Source organism: Echiichthys vipera (assembly GCF_963691815.1).
Source record: "Echiichthys vipera genome assembly, chromosome: 17".
Taxonomy (NCBI): domain Eukaryota; kingdom Metazoa; phylum Chordata; class Actinopteri; order Perciformes; family Trachinidae; genus Echiichthys; species Echiichthys vipera.
In genome coordinates, this window is record NC_139842.1 from 302119 (window position 1) to 324618 (window position 22500).

At 51.4% G+C, this 22500-nt stretch overlaps 1 protein-coding gene across 14 annotated transcripts in view; it reads right to left on the bottom strand.

Moving 5' to 3' along the window:
• Positions 1-22500, bottom strand: part of arhgap27l (Rho GTPase activating protein 27, like) — a 46995-nt gene that overhangs the window by 15500 nt on the left and 8995 nt on the right. For all 14 annotated transcript variants that reach the window (XM_083931388.1, XM_083931387.1, XM_083931385.1 and 11 more), the window contains exons 4-5: positions 19319-19519; positions 1-56 (exon numbers count right to left, since the gene is read on the bottom strand). The exon at positions 1-56 is cut by the window's left edge and continues 112 nt beyond it. In XM_083931388.1, coding sequence (XP_083787514.1) covers positions 1-56; positions 19319-19519 — 257 coding nt within the window. The remainder of the gene's footprint in view (positions 57-19318; positions 19520-22500) is intronic.

A 22500-nucleotide genomic window follows, 5' to 3' on the forward strand; every position in this document is an offset into this window, starting at 1 on the left:
TGTCTGGTCTCAGGATGGAAATAAAACACCTTCCCGCTGTCCTGGTCCGTGTGCACCTGAACACATCACAGAGGAAACAGGAGAGGTCACGGTGCGTTCAGGTGCTCTGCGTTAAAACAGGAGAGATGACGGTGCATTCAGGAGCTCTGTTGTTACTAAAGGAGAGCTGACGGTGCGTTCAGGTGCTCTGTTGTTACTAAATGAGAGCTGACGATGCGTTCAGGTGCTCTCTTTACAACAGGAGAGCTGACGGTGCGTTCAGGTGCTCTGCGTGAAAACAGGAGAGCTGACGGTGCGTTCAGGTGCTCTGCCGTTATTAAAAGAGAGCTGACGGTGCGTTCAGGTGCTCTGTTGTTACTAAAGGAGAGCTGACGGTGCGTTCAGGTGCTCTGTCGTTACTAAAAATGAACTGACGGTGCGTTCAGGTGTTCTGACATTACAACAGGAAAGCTGATGGTGCGTTCAGGTGCTCTGCGTGAAAACAAGAGAGCTGACGATGCGTTCAGGTCCTCTGACCTTACTAAAGGAGAGCTGGCGGTGCGTTCAGGGGCTCTGCGTAAAAACAGGAGAGCTGACGGTGCGTTCAGGTGCCCTGTCGTTACTAAAGGAGAGCTGACGGTGCGTTCAGGGGCTCTGCGAAAAAACAGGAGAGCTGACGGTGCGTTCAGGTGCCCTGTCGTTACTAAAGGAGAGCTGACGGTGCGTTCAGGTGCTCTGACGTTACAAAAGGAGGGCTGACGATGCGTTCAGGTGCTCTGACGTTACAACAGGAGAGCTAACGGTGCGTTCAGGTGCTCTGACGTTACTAAAGGAGAGCTGACGGTGCGTTCAGGTGCTCTCTTTACAACAGGAAAGCTGACGGTGCGTTCAGGTGCTCTCTTTACAACAGGAAAGCTGACGGTGCGTTCAGGTGCTCTGCGTGAAAACAGGAGAGCTGACGGTGCGTTCAGGTCCTCTGACATTACAACAGGAGAGCTGACGGTGCGTTCAGGTGCTCTGCGTGAAAACAGGAGAGCTGACGGTGCGTTCAGGTCCTCTGACATTACAACAGGAGAGCTGACGGTGCGTTCAGGTGCTTTGCGTGAAACAGGAGAGCTGGCGGTGCGTTCAGGTGCTCTGTCGTTACTAAAGGAGAGCTGACGGTGCGTTCAGATGCTCTGATGTTACTAAAGGAGAGCTGACGGTGCGTTCAGGTGCTCTGTCGTTACTAAAGGAGAGCTGACGGTGCGTTCAGGTGCTCTGTCGTTACTAAAAGAGAACTGACGGTGCGCTCAGGTGCTCTGTCGTTACTAAAAGAGAACTGACGGTGCGTTCAGGTGCTCTGTCGTTACTGAAGGAGAGCTGAAGATGCGTTCAGGTGCTCTCTTTACAACAGGAGAGCTGACGGTGCGTTCAGGTGCTCTGACATTACAACAGGAAAGCTGATGGTGCGTTCAGGTGCTCTGTCGTTACTAAAAGAGAGCTGATGGTGCGTTCAGGTGCTCTGACATTACTAAAGGAGAGCTGACGGTGCGTTCAGGTGCTCTGACGTTACTAAAGGAGAGCTGATGGTGCGTTCAGGTGCTCTGACGTTACTAAAGGAGAGCTGATGGTGCGTTCAGGTGCTCTGACGTTACTAAAAGAGAGCTGATGGTGCGTTCAGGTGCTCTGACGTTACTAAAGGAGAGCTGACGGTGCGTTCAGGTGCTCTGTCGTTACAACAGGAGCGCTGACGGTGCGTTCAGGTGCTCTCTTTACAACAGGAAAGCTGACGGTGCGTTCAGGTGCTCTGCGTGAAAACAGGAGAGCTGACGGTGCGTTCAGGTCCTCTGACATTACAACAGGAGAGCTGACGGTGCGTTCAGGTGCTTTGCGTGAAACAGGAGAGCTGGCGGTGCGTTCAGGTGCTCTGTCGTTACTGAAGGAGAGCTGACGGTGCGTTCAAGTGCTCTACTTGAAAACAGGAGAGCTGATGGTGCGTTCAGATGCTCTGATGTTACTAAAGGAGAGCTGACGGTGAGTTCAGGTGCTCTGTCGTTACTAAAGGAGAGCTGACGGTGCGTTCAGGTGCTCTGTCGTTACTAAAAGAGAACTGACGGTGTGTTCAGGTGCTCTGACATTATTAAATGAGAGCTGAAGATGCGTTCAGGTGCTCTCTTTACAACAGGAGAGCTGACGATGCGTTCAGGTGCTCTGCGTGAAAACAGGAGAGCTGACGGTGCGTTCAGGTGCTCTGACATTTCAACAGGAAAGCTGATGGTGCGTTCAGGTGCTCTGCGTGAAACCAAGAGAGCTAATGGTGCGTTCAGGTGCTCTGACCTTACTAAAGGAGAGCTAGCGGTGCGTTCAGGGGCTCTGCTTAAAAACAGGAGAGCTGACGGTGCGTTCAGGTGCTCTGTCGTTACTAAAAAAGAGCTGATGGTGCGTTCAGGTGCTCTGACATTACTAAAGGAGAGCTGACGGTGCGTTCAGGTGCTCTGACGTTACTAAAGGAGAGCTGACGGTGTGTTCAGGTGCTCTCTTTACAACAGGAAAGCTGACGGTGCGTTCAAGTCCTCTGACATTACAACAAGAGAGCTGACGGTGCGTTCAGGTGCTTTGCGTGAAACAGGAGAGCTGACGGCGCGTTCAGGTGCTCTGACGTTACTAAAGGAGAGCTGACGGTGCGTTCAGGTGCTCTGACGTTACTAAAGGAGAGCTGACGGTGCATACAGGTGCTCTGACGTTACAACAAGAGAGCTGACGGTGCGTTCAGGTGCTCTGACGTTACAACAAGAGAGCTGACGGTGCGTTCAGGTGCTCTGTCGTTACTAAAGGAGAGCTGACGGTGCGTTCAGGTGCTCTGGCGTAACAAAAGGAGCGCTGACGGTGCGTTCAGGTGCTCTGCCGTTACTAAAGGAGAGCTGACGGTGCGTTCAGGTGCTCTGTCGTTACTAAAGGAGAGCTGACGGTGCGTTCAGGTGCTCTGGCGTAACAAAAGGAGCGCTGACGGTGCGTTCAGGTGCTCTGACGTTACAACAGGAGAGATGACGGTGCGTTCAAGTGCTCTGCGTAAAAACAGGAGAGCTGACGGTACGTTCAGGTGCTCTTCGTTACAACAGGAGAGATGACGGTGCGTTCAAGTGCTCTGCGTTTAAACAGGAGGGCTGACGGTGCGTTCAGGTGCTCTGTCGTTACTAAAGGAGCGCTGACGGTGCGTTCAGGTGCTCTGTATGAAAACAGGAGAGCTGACGGTGCGTTCAGGTCCTCTGACATTACAACAGGAGAGCTGACGGTGCGTTCAGGTGCTTTGCGTGAAACAGGAGAGCTGACGGTGCGTTCAGGTGCTCTGACGTTACTAAAGGAGAGCTGACGGTACGTTCAGGTGCTCTGACGTTACTAAAGGAGAGCTGACGGTGCGTTCAGGTGCTCTGACGTTACAACAAGAGAGCTGACGGTGCGTTCAGGTGCTCTGACGTTACAACAAGAGAGCTGATGGTGCGTTCAGGTGCTCTGACGTTACAACAAGAGAGCTGACGGTGCGTTCAGGTGCTCTGACGTTACAACAAGAGAGCTGACGGTGCGTTCAGGTGCTCTGACGTTACAACAAGAGAGCTGACGGTGCGTTCAGGTGCCCTGCGTGAAACAGGAGAGCTGACGGTGCGTTCAGGTGCTCTGACGTTACTAAAGGAGAGCTGACGGTGCTTTCAGGTGCTCTGTCGTTACTAAAGGAGCGCTGACGGTGCGTTCAGGTGCTTTGCGTGAAACAGGAGAGCTGACGGTGCGTTAAGGTGCTCTGTCGTTACTAAAGGAGCGCTGACGGTGCGTTCAGGTGCCTTGCGTGAAACAGGAGAGCTGACGGTGTGTTCGGGTGCTCTGTCGTTACTAAAGGAGAGCTGACGGTGCGTTCAGGTGCTTTGCGTGAAACAGGAGAGCTGACGGTGCGTTCAGGTGCTCTGTCGTTACTAAAGGAGCGCTGACGGTGCGTTCAGGTGCTTTGCGTGAAACAGGAGAGCTGACGGTGCGTTCAGGTGCTCTGGCGTAACAAAAGGAGCGCTGACGGTGCGTTCAGGTGCTCTGACGTTACAACAGGAGAGATGGCGGTGCGTTCAAGTGCTCTGCGTAAAAACAGGAGAGCTGACGGTGTGTTCAGGTGCTCTGTCGTTACTAAAGGAGCGCTGACGGTGCGTTCAGGTGCTCTGTGTGAAAACAGGAGAGCTGACGGTGCGTTCAGGTCCTCTGACATTACAACAGGAGAGCTGACGGTGCGTTCAGGTGCTTTGCGTGAAACAGGAGAGCTGACGGTGTGTTCAGGTGCTCTGACGTTACTAAAGGAGAGCTGACGGTGCGTTCAGGTGCTCTGACGTTACTAAAGGAGAGCTGACGGTGCGTTCAGGTGCTCTGACGTTACAACAAGAGAGCTGACGGTGCGTTCAGGTGCTCTGACGTTACTAAAGGAGAGCTGACGGTGCGTTCAGGTGCTCTGACGTTACAACAAGAGAGCTGATGGTGCGTTTAGGTGCTTTGCGTGAAACAGGAGAGCTGACGGTGCGTTCAGGTGCTCTGTCGTTACTGAAGGAGAGCTGACGGTGCGTTCAGGTGCTCTGACGTTACTAAAGGAGAGCTGACGGTGCGTTCAGGTGCTCTGTCGTTACTAAAGGAGCGCTGACGGTGCGTTCAGGTGCTTTGCGTGAAACAGGAGAGCTGACGGTGTGTTCAGGTGCTCTGTCATTACTAAAGGAGCGCTGACGGTGCGTTCAGGTGCTTTGCGTGAAACAGGAGAGCTGACGGTGTGTTCAGGTGCTCTGACGTTACTAAAGGAGAGCTGACGGTGCGTTCAGGTGCTCTGTCGTTACTAAAGGAGAGCTGACGGTGCGTTCAGGTGTTCTGACGTTACAACAGGAGAGATGACGGTGCGTTCAGGTGCTCTGCGTAAAAACAGGAGAGCTGACGTTGCGTTCAGGTGCTCTGCGTTAAAACAGGAGGGCTGACGGTGCGTTCAGGTGCTCTGCGTTAAAACAGACGAGGTGACGGTGCGTTCAGGTGCTCTGCGTTAAAACAGGAGGGCTGACGGTGCGTTCAGGTGCTCTGTCTTTACTAAAGGAGAGCTGACGGTGCGTTCAGGTGCTCTGACGTTACTAAAGGAGAGCTGACGGTGCGTTCAGGTGCTCTGTCTCTACTAAAGGAGAGCTGACGGTGTGTTCAGGTGCTCTGTCGTTACTAGAGGAGAGCTGACGGTGCGTTCAGGTGCTCTGTCGTTACAAAAAGAGAGCTGACGGTGCGTTCAGGTGCTCTGGCGTAACAAAAGGAGAGCTAACGGTGCGTTCAGGTGCTCTGGCGTAACAAAAGGAGCGCTGACGGTGCGTTCAGGTGCTCTGTATGAAAACAGGAGAGCTGACGTCAGCTCTAAAGGAGAGCTGACGGTGCGTTCAGGTGCTCTTTCGTTGCTAAAGGAGAGATGACGGTGCATTCAGGTGCTCTGACGTTACAACAGAGGAGATGACGGTGCGTTCAGGTGCGTTCAGGTGCTCTGCGTAAAAACAGGAGAGCTGACGGTGCGTTCAGGTGCTCTGGCGTAACAAAAGGAGCGCTGATGGTGCGTTCAGGTGCTCTGTATGAGAACAGGAGAGCTGACGGTGCGTTCAGGTGCTCTGCCGTTACTAAAAGAGAGCTGATGGTGCGTTCAGGTGCTCTGACGTTACAACAGGAGAGCTAACGATGCGTTCAGGTGCTCTGTCATTACTAAAGGAGAGCTGACGGTGCGTTCAGGTGCTCTGTCGTTGCTAAAGGAGAGCTGAGGGTGCGTTCAGGTGCTCTGTCGTTACTAAAGGAGAGCTGACGGTGCGTTCAAGTGCTCTGTCGTTACTAAAGGAGAGCTGACGATGCGTTCAGGTGCTCTGCGTAAGACAGGAGAGCTGATGGTGCGTTCAGGTGCTCTGCGTAAAAACAGGAGAGCTGACGGTGCGTTCAGGTGCTCTGTGTGAAAACAAGAGAGCTGACGGTGCGTTCAGGTGCTCTGTTGTTACTAAAGGAGAGCTGACGGTGCGTTCAGGTGCTCTGTCGTTACTAAAGGAGAGCTGACGGTGCGTTCAGGTGCTCTGTCGTTACTAAAGGAGAGCTGACGGTGCATTCAGGTGCTCTGACGTTACTAAAGGAGAGCTGACGGTGCGTTCAGGTGCTCTGACGTTACAACAAGAGAGCTGACGGTGCGTTCAGGTGCTCTGAAGTTACAACAAGAGAGCTGACGGTGCGTTCAGGTGCTCTGACATTACAACAAGAGAGCTGACGGTGCGTTTAGGTGCTTTGCGTGAAACAGGAGAGCTGACGGTGCGTTCAGGTGCTCTGACGTTACTAAAGGAGAGCTGACGGTGCGTTCAGGTGCTCTGACGTTACAAAAAGAGAGCTGACGGTGCGTTCAGGTGCTCTGACGTTACAAAAAGAGAGCTGACGGTGCGTTCAGGTGCTCTGACGTTACAAAAGGAGAGCTGATGGTGCGTTCAGGTGCTTTGAGTGGAACATGAGAGCTGACGGTGCGTTCAGGTGCTCTGACGTTACTAAAGGAGAGCTGAGGGTGCGTTCAGGTGCTCTGGCGTAACAAAAGGAGCGCTGATGGTGCGTTCAGGTGCTCTGACGTTACAACAGAGGAGATGACGGTGCGTTCAGGTGCTCTGCGTAAAAACAGGAGAGCTGACGGTGCGTTCAGGTGCTCTGGCGTAACAAAAGGAGCGCTGATGGTGCGTTCAGGTGCTCTTCGTTACAACAGAAGAGGTGACGGTGCGTTCAGGTGCTCTGCGTTAAAACAGAATAGGTGACGGTGCGTTCAGGTGCTCTGCGCTAAAACAGGAGGGATGACGGTGCGTTCAGGTGCTCTATATGAAAACAGGAGAGCTGACGGTGCGTTCAGGTGCTTTGCGTGAAACAGGAGAGCTGACGGTGCTTTCAGGTGCTCTGACGTTACTAAAGGAGAGCTGATGGTGCGTTCAGGTGCTCTGACATTACAACAAGAGAGCTGACGGTGCGTTCAGGTGCTTTGCGTGAAACAGGAGAGCTGACGGTGCGTTCAGGTGCTCTGACGTTACTAAAGGAGAGCTAACGGTGCGTTCAGGTGCTCTGTCGTTACTAAAGGAGAGCTGACGGTGCGTTCAGGTGCTCTCTATGAAAACAGGAGAGCTGACGGTGCGTTCAGGTGCTCTATATGAAAACAGGAGAGCTGTCAGTGCGTTCAGGTGCTCTGACGTTACAACAGGAGAGCTAACGATGCGTTCAGGTGCTCTGCGTAAAAACAGAAGAGGTGACGGTGCGTTCAGGTGCTCTGCTTTAAAACAGGAGGGCTGACGGTGCGTTCAGGTGCTCTGTCGTTACTAAAGGAGCGCTGACGGTGCGTTCAGGTGCTCTCTATGAAAACAGGAGAGCTGACGGTGCGTTTAGGTGCTCTATATGAAAACAGGAGAGCTGTCGGTGCGTTCAGGTGCTCTGACGTTACAACAGGAGAGCTAACGATGCGTTCAGGTGCTCTGACGTTACTAAAGGAGAGCTGACGGTGTGTTCAGGTGCTCTGTCTCTACTAAAGGAGAGCTGACGGTGTGTTCAGGTGCTCTGTCGTTACTAGAGGAGAGCTGACGGTGCGTTCAGGTGCTCTGTCGTTACTAAAAGAGAGCTGACGGTGCGTTCAGGTGCTCTGACGTAACAAAAGGAGAGCTAACGGTGCGTTCAGGTGCTCTGTCGTTACTAAAGGAGAGCTGACGGTGCGTTCAGGTGTTCTGTCGTTACTAAAGGAGCGCTGACGGTGCGTTCAGGTGCTCTGGCGTAACAAAAGGAGAGCTAACGGTGCATTCAGGTGCTCTGTCGTTACTAAAGGAGCGCTGACGGTGCGTTCAGGTGCTCTGTATGAAAACAGGAGAGCTGACGTCAGCTCTAAAGGAGAGCTGACGGTGCGTTCAGGTGCTCTGTCGTTACTAAAGGAGCGCTGACGGTGCGTTCAGGTGCTCTGTATGAGAACAGGAGAGCTGACGGTGCGTTCAGATGCTCTGCCGTTACTAAAAGAGAGCTGATGGTGCGTTCAGGTGCTCTGACGTTACAACAGGAGAGCTAACGATGCGTTCAGGTGCTCTGTCTTTACTAAAGGAGAGCTGACAGTGCGTTCAGGTGCTCTGTCGTTACTAAAAGAGAACTGACGGTGCGTTCAGGTGCTCTTCGTTACAACAGAAGAGGTGACGTGCGTTCAGGTGCTCTGTCGTTACTAAAAGAGAGCTGACGGTGCGTTCAGGTGCTCTGTCGTTACTAAAACAGAGCTGACGGTGCGTTCAGGTGCTCTGTCGTTACTAAAGGAGAGCTGACGGTGCGTTCAGGTACTCTGCGTGAAAAAAGGAGAGCTGACGATGCGTTCAGGTGCTCTGCGTAAAAACAGGAGAGCTGACGATGCGTTCAGGTGCTCTCTTTACAACAGGAGTGCTGACGGTGCGTTCAGCTGCTCTGCGTAAAAACAGGATATCTGACGGTGCGTTCAGGTGCTCTGTCGTTACTAAAAGAGAGCTGATGGTGCGTTTAGGTGCTCTGTCGTTACTAAAGGAGAGCTGACGATGCGTTCAGGTGCTCTGTCTTTACTAAAGGAGAGCAGACGGTGCGTTCAGGTGCTCTGTCGTTACTAAAGGAGAGCTGACGGTGCGTTCAGGTGCTCTGGTGTTACTAAAGGAGAGCTGACGGTGCGTTCAGGTGCTCTGTCGTTACTAAAGGAGCGCTGACGGTGCGTTCAGGTGCTTTGCGTGAAACAGGAGAGCTGACGGTGCGTTCAGGTGCTCTGGCGTAACAAAAGGAGCGCTGACGGTGCGTTCAGGTGCTCTGACGTTACAACAGGAGAGATGACGGTGCGTTCAAGTGCTCTGCGTAAAAACAGGAGAGCTGACGGTGTGTTCAGGTGCTCTGTCGTTACTAAAGGAGCGCTGACGGTGCGTTCAGGTGCTCTGTGTGAAAACAGGAGAGCTGACGGTGCGTTCAGGTCCTCTGACATTACAACAGGAGAGCTGACGGTGCGTTCAGGTGCTTTGCGTGAAACAGGAGAGCTGACGGTGTGTTCAGGTGCTCTGACGTTACTAAAGGAGAGCTGACGGTGCGTTCAGGTGCTCTGACGTTACTAAAGGAGAGCTGACGGTGCGTTCAGGTGCTCTGACGTTACAACAAGAGAGCTGACGGTGCGTTCAGGTGCTCTGACGTTACTAAAGGAGAGCTGACGGTGCGTTCAGGTGCTCTGACGTTACAACAAGAGAGCTGATGGTGCGTTTAGGTGCTTTGCGTGAAACAGGAGAGCTGACGGTGCGTTCAGGTGCTCTGTCGTTACTGAAGGAGAGCTGACGGTGCGTTCAGGTGCTCTGACGTTACTAAAGGAGAGCTGACGGTGCGTTCAGGTGCTCTGTCGTTACTAAAGGAGCGCTGACGGTGCGTTCAGGTGCTTTGCGTGAAACAGGAGAGCTGACGGTGTGTTCAGGTGCTCTGTCATTACTAAAGGAGCGCTGACGGTGCGTTCAGGTGCTTTGCGTGAAACAGGAGAGCTGACGGTGTGTTCAGGTGCTCTGACGTTACTAAAGGAGAGCTGACGGTGCGTTCAGGTGCTCTGTCGTTACTAAAGGAGCGCTGACGGTGCGTTCAGGTGCTCTGTGTGAAAACAGGAGAGCTGACGGTGCGTTCAGGTCCTCTGACATTACAACAGGAGAGCTGACGGTGCGTTCAGGTGCTTTGCGTGAAACAGGAGAGCTGACGGTGTGTTCAGGTGCTCTGACGTTACTAAAGGAGAGCTGACGGTGCGTTCAGGTGCTCTGACGTTACTAAAGGAGAGCTGACGGTGCGTTCAGGTGCTCTGACGTTACAACAAGAGAGCTGACGGTGCGTTCAGGTGCTCTGACGTTACTAAAGGAGAGCTGACGGTGCGTTCAGGTGCTCTGACGTTACAACAAGAGAGCTGATGGTGCGTTTAGGTGCTTTGCGTGAAACAGGAGAGCTGACGGTGCGTTCAGGTGCTCTGTCGTTACTGAAGGAGAGCTGACGGTGCGTTCAGGTGCTCTGACGTTACTAAAGGAGAGCTGACGGTGCGTTCAGGTGCTCTGTCGTTACTAAAGGAGCGCTGACGGTGCGTTCAGGTGCTCTGTCATTACTAAAGGAGCGCTGACGGTGCGTTCAGGTGCTTTGCGTGAAACAGGAGAGCTGACGGTGTGTTCAGGTGCTCTGACGTTACTAAAGGAGAGCTGACGGTGCGTTCAGGTGCTCTGTCGTTACTAAAGGAGAGCTGACGGTGCGTTCAGGTGTTCTGACGTTACAACAGGAGAGATGACGGTGCGTTCAGGTGCTCTGCGTAAAAACAGGAGAGCTGACGTTGCGTTCAGGTGCTCTGCGTTAAAACAGGAGGGCTGACGGTGCGTTCAGGTGCTCTGCGTTAAAACAGACGAGGTGACGGTGCGTTCAGGTGCTCTGCGTTAAAACAGGAGGGCTGACGGTGCGTTCAGGTGCTCTGTCTTTACTAAAGGAGAGCTGACGGTGCGTTCAGGTGCTCTGACGTTACTAAAGGAGAGCTGACGGTGCGTTCAGGTGCTCTGTCACTACTAAAGGAGAGCTGACGGTGTGTTCAGGTGCTCTGTCGTTACTAGAGGAGAGCTGACGGTGCGTTCAGGTGCTCTGTCGTTACAAAAAGAGAGCTGACGGTGCGTTCAGGTGCTCTGGCGTAACAAAAGGAGAGCTAACGGTGCATTCAGGTGCTCTGTCGTTACTTAAGGAGCGCTGACGGTGCGTTCAGGTGCTCTGTATGAAAACAGGAGAGCTGACGTCAGCTCTAAAGGAGAGCTGACGGTGCGTTCAGGTGCTCTTTCGTTGCTAAAGGAGAGATGACGGTGCGTTCAGGTGCTCTGTCGTTACTAAAGGAGCGCTGACGGTGCGTTCAGGTGTTCTGTATGAGAACAGGAGAGCTGACGGTGCGTTCAGGTGCTCTGCCGTTACTAAAAGAGAGCTGATGGTGCGTTCAGGTGCTCCGACGTTACAACAGGAGAGCTAACGATGCGTTCAGGTGCTCTGTCATTACTAAAGGAGAGCTGACGGTGCGTTCAGGTGCTCTGTCGTTACTAAAGGAGAGCTGACGGTGCGTTCAGGTGCTCTGTCGTTGCTAATGGAGAGCTGAGGGTGCGTTCAGGTGCTCTGTCGTTACTAAAGGAGAGCTGACGGTGCGTTCAGGTGCTCTGTCGTTACTAAAGGAGAGCTGACGATGCGTTCAGGTGCTCTGCGTAAGACAGGAGAGCTGATGGTGCGTTCAGGTGCTCTGCGTAAAAACAGGAGAGCTGACGGTGCGTTCAGGTGCTCTGTGTGAAAACAAGAGAGCTGACGGTGCGTTCAGGTGCTCTGTTGTTACTAAAGGAGAGCTGACGGTGCGTTCAGGTGCTCTGTCGTTACTAAAGAAGAGCTGACGGTGCGTTCAGGTGCTCTGTCGTTACTAAAGGAGAGCTGACGGTGCGTTCAGGTGCTCTGACGTTACAACAGGAGGGCTGACGGTGCGTTCAGGTGCTCTGTCGTTACTAAAGGAGAGCTGACGGTGCATTCAGGTGCTCTGACGTTACAACAGAGGAGATGACGGTGCGTTCAGGTGCTCTGCGTAAAAACAGGAGAGCTGACGGTGCGTTCAGGTGCTCTGGCGTAACAAAAGGAGCGCTGATGGTGCGTTCAGGTGCTCTGTATGAGAACAGGAGAGCTGACGGTGCGTTCAGGTGCTCTGCCGTTACTAAAAGAGAGCTGATGGTGCGTTCAGGTGCTCTGACGTTACAACAGGAGAGCTAACGATGCGTTCAGGTGCTCTGTCATTACTAAAGGAGAGCTGACGGTGCGTTCAGGTGCTCTGTCGTTGCTAAAGGAGAGCTGAGGGTGCGTTCAGGTGCTCTGTCGTTACTAAAGGAGAGCTGACGGTGCGTTCAGGTGCTCTGTCGTTACTAAAGGAGAGCTGACGATGCGTTCAGGTGCTCTGCGTAAGACAGGAGAGCTGATGGTGCGTTCAGGTGCTCTGCGTAAAAACAGGAGAGCTGACGGTGCGTTCAGGTGCTCTGTGTGAAAACAAGAGAGCTGACGGTGCGTTCAGGTGCTCTGTTGTTACTAAAGGAGAGCTGACGGTGCGTTCAGGTGCTCTGTCGTTACTAAAGGAGAGCTGACGGTGCGTTCAGGTGCTCTGTCGTTACTAAAGGAGAGCTGACGGTGCATTCAGGTGCTCTGACGTTACTAAAGGAGAGCTGACGATGCGTTCAGGTGCTCTGAAGTTACAACAAGAGAGCTGACGGTGCGTTCAGGTGCTCTGACATTACAACAAGAGAGCTGACGGTGCGTTTAGGTGCTTTGCGTGAAACAGGAGAGCTGACGGTGCGTTCAGGTGCTCTGACGTTACTAAAGGAGAGCTGACGGTGCGTTCAGGTGCTCTGACGTTACTAAAGGAGAGCTGACGGTGCGTTCAGGTGCTCTGACGTTACAAAAAGAGAGCTGACGGTGCGTTCAGGTGCTCTGACGTTACAAAAAGAGAGCTGACGGTGCGTTCAGGTGCTCTGACGTTACAAAAGGAGAGCTGATGGTGCGTTCAGGTGCTTTGAGTGGAACATGAGAGCTGACGGTGCGTTCAGGTGCTCTGACGTTACTAAAGGAGAGCTAACGGTGCGTTCAGGTGCTCTGTCGTTACTAAAGGAGAGCTGAGGGTGCGTTCAGGTGCTCTGGCGTAACAAAAGGAGCGCTGATGGTGCGTTCAGGTGCTCTGACGTTACAACAGAGGAGATGACGGTGCGTTCAGGTGCTCTGCGTAAAAACAGGAGAGCTGACGGTGCGTTCAGGTGCTCTGGCGTAACAAAAGGAGCGCTGATGGTGCGTTCAGGTGCTCTTCGTTACAACAGAAGAGGTGACGGTGCGTTCAGGTGCTCTGCGTTAAAACAGAATAGGTGACGGTGCGTTCAGGTGCTCTGCGCTAAAACAGGAGGGATGACGGTGCGTTCAGGTGCTCTATATGAAAACAGGAGAGCTGACGGTGCGTTCAGGTGCTTTGCGTGAAACAGGAGAGCTGACGGTGCGTTCAGGTGCTCTGACGTTACTAAAGGAGAGCTGATGGTGCGTTCAGGTGCTCTGACATTACAACAAGAGAGCTGACGGTGCGTTCAGGTGCTTTGCGTGAAACAGGAGAGCTGACGGTGCGTTCAGGTGCTCTGACGTTACTAAAGGAGAGCTAACGCTGCGTTCAGGTGCTCTGTCGTTACTAAAGGAGAGGTGACGGTGCGTTCAGGTGCTCTGCTTTAAAACAGGAGGGCTGACGGTGCGTTCAGGTGCTCTGTCGTTACTAAAGGAGCGCTGACGGTGCGTTCAGGTGCTCTCTATGAAAACAGGAGAGCTGACGGTGCGTTTAGGTGCTCTATATGAAAACAGGAGAGCTGTCGGTGCGTTCAGGTGCTCTGACGTTACAACAGGAGAGCTAACGATGCGTTCAGGTGCTCTGACGTTACTAAAGGAGAGCTGACGGTGTGTTCAGGTGCTCTGTCTCTACTAAAGGAGAGCTGACGGTGTGTTCAGGTGCTCTGTCGTTACTAGAGGAGAGCTGACGGTGCGTTCAGGTGCTCTGTCGTTACTAAAAGAGAGCTGACGGTGCGTTCAGGTGCTCTGACGTAACAAAAGGAGAGCTAACGGTGCGTTCAGGTGCTCTGTCGTTACTAAAGGAGAGCTGACGGTGCGTTCAGGTGTTCTGTCGTTACTAAAGGAGCGCTGACGGTGCGTTCAGGTGCTCTGGCGTAACAAAAGGAGAGCTAACGGTGCATTCAGGTGCTCTGTCGTTACTAAAGGAGCGCTGACGGTGCGTTCAGGTGCTCTGTATGAAAACAGGAGAGCTGACGTCAGCTCTAAAGGAGAGCTGACGGTGCGTTCAGGTGCTCTGTCGTTACTAAAGGAGCGCTGACGGTGCGTTCAGGTGCTCTGTATGAGAACAGGAGAGCTGACGGTGCGTTCAGATGCTCTGCCGTTACTAAAAGAGAGCTGATGGTGCGTTCAGGTGCTCTGACGTTACAACAGGAGAGCTAACGATGCGTTCAGGTGCTCTGTCTTTACTAAAGGAGAGCTGACAGTGCGTTAAGGTGCTCTGTCGTTACTAAAAGAGAACTGACGGTGCGTTCAGGTGCTCTTCGTTACAACAGAAGAGGTGACGTGCGTTCAGGTGCTCTGTCGTTACTAAAAGAGAGCTGACGGTGCGTTCAGGTGCTCTGTCGTTACTAAAAGAGAGCTGACGGTGCGTTCAGGTGCTCTGTCGTTACTAAAGGAGAGCTGACGGTGCGTTCAGGTACTCTGCGTGAAAAAAGGAGAGCTGACGATGCGTTCAGGTGCTCTGCGTAAAAACAGGAGAGCTGACGATGCGTTCAGGTGCTCTCTTTACAACAGGAGTGCTGACGGTGCGTTCAGCTGCTCTGCGTAAAAACAGGATATCTGACGGTGCGTTCAGGTGCTCTGTCGTTACTAAAAGAGAGCTGATGGTGCGTTTAGGTGCTCTGTCGTTACTAAAGGAAAGCTGACGGTGCATTCAGGTGCTCTGTCGTTACTAAAGGAGAGCTGACGGTGCGTTCAGGTGCTCTGCGTGAAAACAGGAGAGCTGACGATGCGTTCAGGTGCTCTCTTTACAACAGGAGAGCTGACGGTGCGTTCAGGTGCTCTGCGTAAAAACAGGAGAGCTGACGGTGCGTTCAGGTGCTCTGACGTTACTAAAGGAGAGCTGACGGTGCGTTCAGGTGCTATGCGTGAAAACAGGAGAGCTGACGGTGCGTTCAGGTGCTCTGCGTGAAAACAAGAGAGCTGACGATGCGTTCAGGTGCTCTGCCGTTACTAAAGGAGAGCTGACGATGCGTTCAGGTGCTCTGTCGTTACTCAAGGAGAGCTGACGGTGCATTCAGGTGCTCTGTCGTTACTAAAGGAGAGCTGACGGGGCGTTCAGGTGCTCTGACATTACTAAAGGAGAGCTGACGGTGCGTTCAGGTGCTCTGCAATAAAACAGGAGAGCTGACGATGCGTTCAGGTGCTCTCTTTACAACAGGAGAGCTGACGGTGCGTTCAGGTGCTCTGCGTAAAAACAGGAGAGCTGACGGTGCGTTCAGGTGCTATGCGTGAAAACAGGAGAGCTGACGGTGCGTTCAGGTGCTCTGCCGTTACTAAAGGAGAGCTGATGGTGCGTTCAGGTGCTCTGCCTTTACAACAGGAGAGCTGGCGGTGCGTTCAGGTGCTCTGCCGTTACTAAAGGAGAGCTGGCGGTGCGTTCAGGTGCTCTGTCGTTGCTAAAGGAGAGCTGACGATGCGTTCAGGTGCTCTGCGTAAGACAGGAGAGCTGATGGTGCGTTCAGGTGCTCTGCGTAAAAACAGGAGAGCTGACGGTGCGTTCAGGTGCTCTGTGTGAAAACAAGAGAGCTGACGGTGCGTTCAGGTGCTCAGACGTTACTAAAGGAGAGCTGACGGGGCGTTCAGGTGCTCTGACATTACTAAAGGAGAGCTGACGGTGCGTTCAGGTGCTCTGCAATAAAACAGGAGAGCTGACGATGCGTTCAGGTGCTCTCTTTACAACAGGAGAGCTGACGGTGCGTTCAGGTGCTCTGCGTAAAAACAGGAGAGCTGACGGTGCGTTCAGGTGCTATGCGTGAAAACAGGAGAGCTGACGGTGCGTTCAGGTGCTCTGCCGTTACTAAAGGAGAGCTGATGGTGCGTTCAGGTGCTCTGCCTTTACAACAGGAGAGCTGGCGGTGCGTTCAGGTGCTCTGCCGTTACTAAAGGAGAGCTGGCGGTGCGTTCAGGTGCTCTGTCGTTGCTAAAGGAGAGCTGACGATGCGTTCAGGTGCTCTGCGTAAGACAGGAGAGCTGATGGTGCGTTCAGGTGCTCTGCGTAAAAACAGGAGAGCTGACGGTGCGTTCAGGTGCTCTGTGTGAAAACAAGAGAGCTGACGGTGCGTTCAGGTGCTCAGACGTTACTAAAGGAGAGCTGACGGTGCGTTCAGGTGCTCAGACGTTACTAAAGGAGAGCTGACGGTGCGTTCAGGTGCTCTGCAATTACTAAAGGAGAGCTGACGGTGCGTTCAGGTGCTCTGACGTTACTAAAAGAGAGCTGATGTTGCGTTCAGGTGCTCTGACGTTACTAAAAGAGAGCTGACGGTGCGTTCAGGTGCTCTGTCGTTACTAAAGGAGAGCTGACGGTGCGTTCAGGTGCTCTGACGTTACAAGAGGAGAGCTGACGATGCGTTCAGGTGCTCTGACGTTACAAGAGGAGAGCTGATGGTGCGTTCAGGTGCTCTGCCGTTACTAAAGGAGAGCTGATGGTGCGTTCAGGTGCTCTGCCTTTACAACAGGAGAGCTGGCGGTGCGTTCAGGTGCTCTGCCGTTACTAAAGGACAGCTGATGGTGCGTTCAGGTGCTCTGCTTTTACAACAGGAGAGCTGGCGGTGCGTTCAGGTGCTCTGCCGTTACTAAAGGAGAGCTGACGGTGCGTTCAGGTGCTCTGTCGTTGCTAAAGGAGAGCTGACGATGCGTTCAGGTGCTCTGTCGTTACTAAAAATGAACTGACGGTGCATTCAGGTGCTCTGCGTAAGACAGGAGAGCTGATGGTGCGTTCAGGTGCTCTGCGTGAAAACAGGAGAGCTGACGGTGCGTTCAGGTGCTCTGTGTGAAAACAAGAGAGCTGACGGTGTGTTCAGGTGCTCTGTTGTTACTAAAGGAGAGCTGACGGTGCGTTCAGGTGCTCTGCCTGAAAACAGGAGAGCTGACGGTGCGTTCAGGTGCTCTGCGTAAGACAGGAGAGCTGATGGTGCGTTCATGTGCTCTGCGTAAAAACAGGAGAGCTGACGATGCGTTCAGGTGCTCTGTCGTTACTCAAGGAGAGCTGATGGTGCGTTCAGGTGCTCTGCAATAAAACAGGAGAGCTGACGATGCGTTCAGGTGCTCTCTTTACAACAGGAGAGCTGACGGTGCGTTCAGGTGCTCTGCAATAAAACAGGAGAGCTGACGATGCGTTCAGGTGCTCTCTTTACAACAGGAGAGCTGACGGTGCGTTCAGGCGCTCTGTCGTTACTAAAGGAGAGCTGACGGTGCGTTCAGGTGCTCTGACGTTACTAAAGGAGAGCTGATGGTGCGTTCAGGTGCTCTGCCGTTACTAAAGGAGAGCTGACGGTGCGTTCAGGTGCTCTGTCGTTGCTAAAGGAGAGCTGACGATGCGTTCAGGTGCTCTGTCGTTACTAAAAAGGAACTGACGGTGCATTCAGGTGCTCTGCGTAAGACAGGAGAGCTGATGGTGCGTTCAGGTGCTCTGTCATTACAACAGGAGAGCTGATGGTGCGTTCAGGTGCGCTGCGTAAAAACAGGAGAGCTGACGGTGCGTTCAGGTGCTCTGTCGTTACTAAAGGAGAGCTGATGGTGCGTTCAGGTGCTCTGCGTAAAAACAGGAGAGCTGACGGTGCGTTCAGGTGCTCTGTTGTTACTAAAGGAGAGCTGACGGTGCGTTCAGGTGCTCAGACATTACTAAAGGAGAGCTGACGGTGCGTTCAGGTGCTCTGCAATTACTAAAGGAGAGCTGACGGTACGTTCAGGTGCGCTGACGTTACTAAAAGAGAGCTGATGTTGCGTTCAGGTGCTCTGTGGTTACTAAAGGAGAGCTGACGGTGCGTTCAGGTGCTCTGTTGTTACTAAAGGAGAGCTGACGGTGCGTTCAGGTGCTCTGACGTTACTAAAAGAGAGCTGACGGTGCGTTCAGGTGCTCTGACGTTACTAAAGGAGAGCTGACGGTGCGTTCAGGTGCTCTGTCGTTACTAAAGGAGAGCTGACGGTGCGTTCAGGTGCTCTGTCATTACAACAGGAGAGCTGATGGTGCGTTCAGGTGCGCTGCCTAAAAACAGGAGAGCTGACGGTGCGTTCAGGTGCTCTGTCGTTACTAAAGGAGAGCTGACGGTGCGTTCAGGTGCTCTGCGGAAAAACAGGAGAGCTGACGGTGCGTTCAGGTGCTCTGTCGTTACTAAAGGAGAGCTGACGGTGCGTTCAGGTGCTCTGTCGTTACTAAAGGAGAGCTGACGGTGCGTTCAGGTGCTCTGTCGTTACTAAAGGAGAGCTGACGGTACGTTAAGGTGCGCTGATGTTACTAAAAGAGAGCTGATGTTGCGTTCAGGTTCTCTGTGGTTACTAAAGGAGAGCTGACGGTGCGTTCAGGTGCTCTGTTGTTACTAAAGGAGAGCTGACGGTGCGTTCAGGTGCTCTGACGTTACTAAAAGAGAGCTGACGGTGCGTTCAGGTGCTCTGACGTTACTAAAAGAGAGCTGACGGTGCGTTCAGGTGCTCTGACGTTACTAAAAGAGAGCTGACGGTGCGTTCAGGTGCTCTGACGTTACTAAAGGAGAGCTGACGGTGCGTTCAGGTGCTCTGTCGTTACTAAAGGAGAGCTGACGGTGCGTTCAGGTGCTCTGTCATTACAACAGGAGAGCTGATGGTGCGTTCAGGTGCGCTGCCTAAAAACAGGAGAGCTGACGGTGCGTTCAGGTGCTCTGTCGTTACTAAAGGAGAGCTGACGGTGCGTTCAGGTGCTCTGCGGAAAAACAGGAGAGCTGACGGTGCGTTCAGGTGCTCTGTCGTTACTAAAGGAGAGCTGACGGTGCGTTCAGGTGCTCTGTCGTTACTAAAGGAGAGCTGACGGTGCGTTCAGGTGCTCTGTCGTTACTAAAGGAGAGCTGACGGTACGTTCAGGTGCGCTGATGTTACTAAAAGAGAGCTGATGTTGCGTTCAGGTTCTCTGTGGTTACTAAAGGAGAGCTGACGGTGCGTTCAGGTGCTCTGTTGTTACTAAAGGAGAGCTGACGGTGCGTTCAGGTGCTCTGACGTTACTAAAAGAGAGCTGACGGTGCGTTCAGGTGCTCTGACGTTACTAAAAGAGAGCTGACGGTGCGTTCAGGTGCTCTGACGTTACTAAAGGAGAGCTGACGGTGCGTTCAGGTGCTCAGACATTACTAAAGGAGAGCTGACGGTGCGTTCAGGTGCTCTGCAATTACTAAAGGAGAGCTGACGGTGCGTTCAGGTGCTCTGGCGTTACTAAAGGAGAGCTGATGGTGCGTTCAGGTGCTCTGTCGTTACTAAAATAGAGCTAACGTGCGTTCAGGTGCTCTGTCGTTACTAAAAGAGAGCTGACGGTGCGTTCAGGTGCTCTGACGTTACTAAAAGAGAGCTGACGGTGCGTTCAGGTGCTCTGACGTTACTAAAAGAGAGCTGATGGTGCGTTCAGGTGCTCTGACGTTACTAAAAGAGAGCTGATGGTGCGTTCAGGTGCTCTGGCGTTACTAAAAGAGAGCTGATGGTGCGTTCAGGTGCTTACCTGCCAGCCGTCCTGTGGGCTGAGGGGGGAGGCGGGGCTTATCCCGGGGGAGGAGGCTGAAGAGGAGGGGGTGTGGCCTGGTGCAGATGGGGCGTGGTCAGGAGGAGGTGATGAGGGGAGGGCGGGGCCAGAGACGCTGATCTGAGGGAGTTTCGCCACGTTGGCGTAGATGGGCGAGGTCGGGTCGAGCGAGCCGGGCTCCTGCAGAGAGAGAGAGAGTTCAAGGACCTTTAGAACCTCTTTACTGACTTTAGAACCTCTTTACTGACCTTTAGAACCTCTTTAATGACCTTTAGAACCTCTTTACGGACCTTTAGAACCTCTTTACTGACCTTTAGAACCTCTTTACTGACCTTTAGAACCTCTTTACTGACCTTTAGAACCTCTTGACTGACCTTTAGAACCTCTTTACTGACCTTTAGAACCTCTTTACTGACCCTTTAGAACCTCTTTACGGACCTTTAGAACCTCTTTACGGACCTTTAGAACCTCTTTACTGACATTTAGAACCTCTTTACTGACCTTTAGAACCTCTTTACTGAGCTTTAGAACCTCTTTATGAACCTTTAGATCCTCTTTACTGACTTTAGAACCTCTTTACTGAGCTTTAGAACCTCTTTACTGACTTTAGAACCTCTTTACTGACTTTAGAACCTCTTTACTGACCTTTAGAACCTCTTTACGGACCTTTAGAACCTCTTTACTGAGCTTTAGAACCTCTTTACTGACTTTAGAACCTCTTTACTGACCTTTAGAACCTCTTTACGGACCTTTAGAACCTCTTTACGGACCTTTAGAACCTCTTTACTGACCTTTAGAACCTCTTTACGGACCTTTAGAACCTCTTTACTGACCTTTAGAACCTCTTTACGGACCTTTAGAACCTCTTTACTGAGCTTTAGAACCTCTTTACTGACTTTAGAACCTCTTTACGGACCTTTAGAACCTCTTTACTGACCTTTAGAACCTCTTTACTGACCTTTAGAACCTCTTTACGGACCTTTAGAACCTCTTTACTGAGCTTTAGAACCTCTTTACTGACTTTAGAACCTCTTTACGGACCTTTAGAACCTCTTTATGGACCTTTAGAACCTCTTTACGGACCTTTAGAACCTCTTTACTGACTTTAGAACCTCTTTACGGACCTTTAGAACCTCTTTAGAGACCTTTAGAACCTCTTTACTGACCTTTAGAACCTCTTTACGGACCTTTAGAACCTCTTTACTGAGCTTTAGAACCTCTTTACTGACTTTAGAACCTCTTTACGGACCTTTAGAACCTCTTTACGGACCTTTAGAACCTCTTTACTGACCTTTAGAACCTCTTTAATGACCTTTAGAACCTCTTTACGGACCTTTAGAACCTCTTTACTGACCTTTAGAACCTCTTTACGGACCTTTAGAACCTCTTTACTGACCTTTAGAACCTCTTTACTGACCTTTAGAACCTCTTTACTGACCTTTAGAACCTCTTTACTGAGCTTTAGAACCTCTTTACTGAGCTTTAGAACCTCTTTACGGACCTTTAGAACCTCTTTACTAACCTTTAGAACCTCTTTAATGACCTTTAGAACCTCTTTACGGACCTTTAGAACCTCTTTACTGACCTTTAGAACCTCTTTACTGACCTTTAGAACCTCTTTACGGACCTTTAGAACCTCTTTACTGAGCTTTAGAACCTCTTTACTGACTTTAGAACCTCTTTACGGACCTTTAGAACCTCTTTATGGACCTTTAGAACCTCTTTACGGACCTTTAGAACCTCTTTACTGACTTTAGAACCTCTTTACGGACCTTTAGAACCTCTTTACAGACCTTTAGAACCTCTTTACTGACCTTTAGAACCTCTTTACTGACCTTTAGAACCTCTTTACGGACCTTTAGAACCTCTTTACTGAGCTTTAGAACCTCTTTACTGACTTTAGAACCTCTTTACGGACCTTTAGAACCTCTTTACGGACCTTTAGAACCTCTTTACGGACCTTTAGAACCTCTTTACTGACCTTTAGAACCTCTTTACTGACCTTTAGAACCTCTTTACTAACCTTTAGAACCTCTTTACGGACCTTTAGAACCTCTTTACTGACCTTTAGAACCTCTTTACTGACCTTTAGAACCTCTTTACTGACCTTTAGAACCTCTTTACTGAGCTTTAGAACCTCTTTACTGACCTTTAGAACCTCTTTAATGACCTTTAGAACCTCTTTACGGACCTTTAGAACCTCTTTACTGACCTTTAGAACCTCTTTACGGACCTTTAGAACCTCTTTACTGACCTTTAGAACCTCTTTACTGACCTTTAGAACCTCTTTACTGAGCTTTAGAACCTCTTTACTGAGCTTTAGAACCTCTTTACGGACCTTTAGAACCTCTTTACTAACCTTTAGAACCTCTTTACTGACCTTTAGAACCTCTTTACGGACCTTTAGAACCTCTTTACTGAGCTTTAGAACCTCTTTACTGACCTTTAGAACCTCTTTACGGACCTTTAGAACCTCTTTACTGAGCTTTAGAACCTCTTTACTGACTTTAGAACCTCTTTACGGACCTTTAGAACCTCTTTACGGACCTTTAGAACCTCTTTACGGACCTTTAGAACCTCTTTACTGACCTTTAGAACCTCTTTACTGACCTTTAGAACCTCTTTACTAACCTTTAGAACCTCTTTACGGACCTTTAGAACCTCTTTACTGACCTTTAGAACCTCTTTACTGACCTTTAGAACCTCTTTACTGACCTTTAGAACCTCTTTACTGAGCTTTAGAACCTCTTTACTGACCTTTAGAACCTCTTTAATGACCTTTAGAACCTCTTTACGGACCTTTAGAACCTCTTTACTGACCTTTAGAACCTCTTTACGGACCTTTAGAACCTCTTTACTGACCTTTAGAACCTCTTTACTGACCTTTAGAACCTCTTTACTGAGCTTTAGAACCTCTTTACTGAGCTTTAGAACCTCTTTACGGACCTTTAGAACCTCTTTACTAACCTTTAGAACCTCTTTACTGACCTTTAGAACCTCTTTACGGACCTTTAGAACCTCTTTACTGAGCTTTAGAACCTCTTTACTGACCTTTAGAACCTCTTTACGGACCTTTAGAACCTCTTTACTGACCTTTAGAACCTCTTTACTGACCTTTAGAACCTCTTTACGGACCTTTAGAACCTCTTTACTGACCTTTA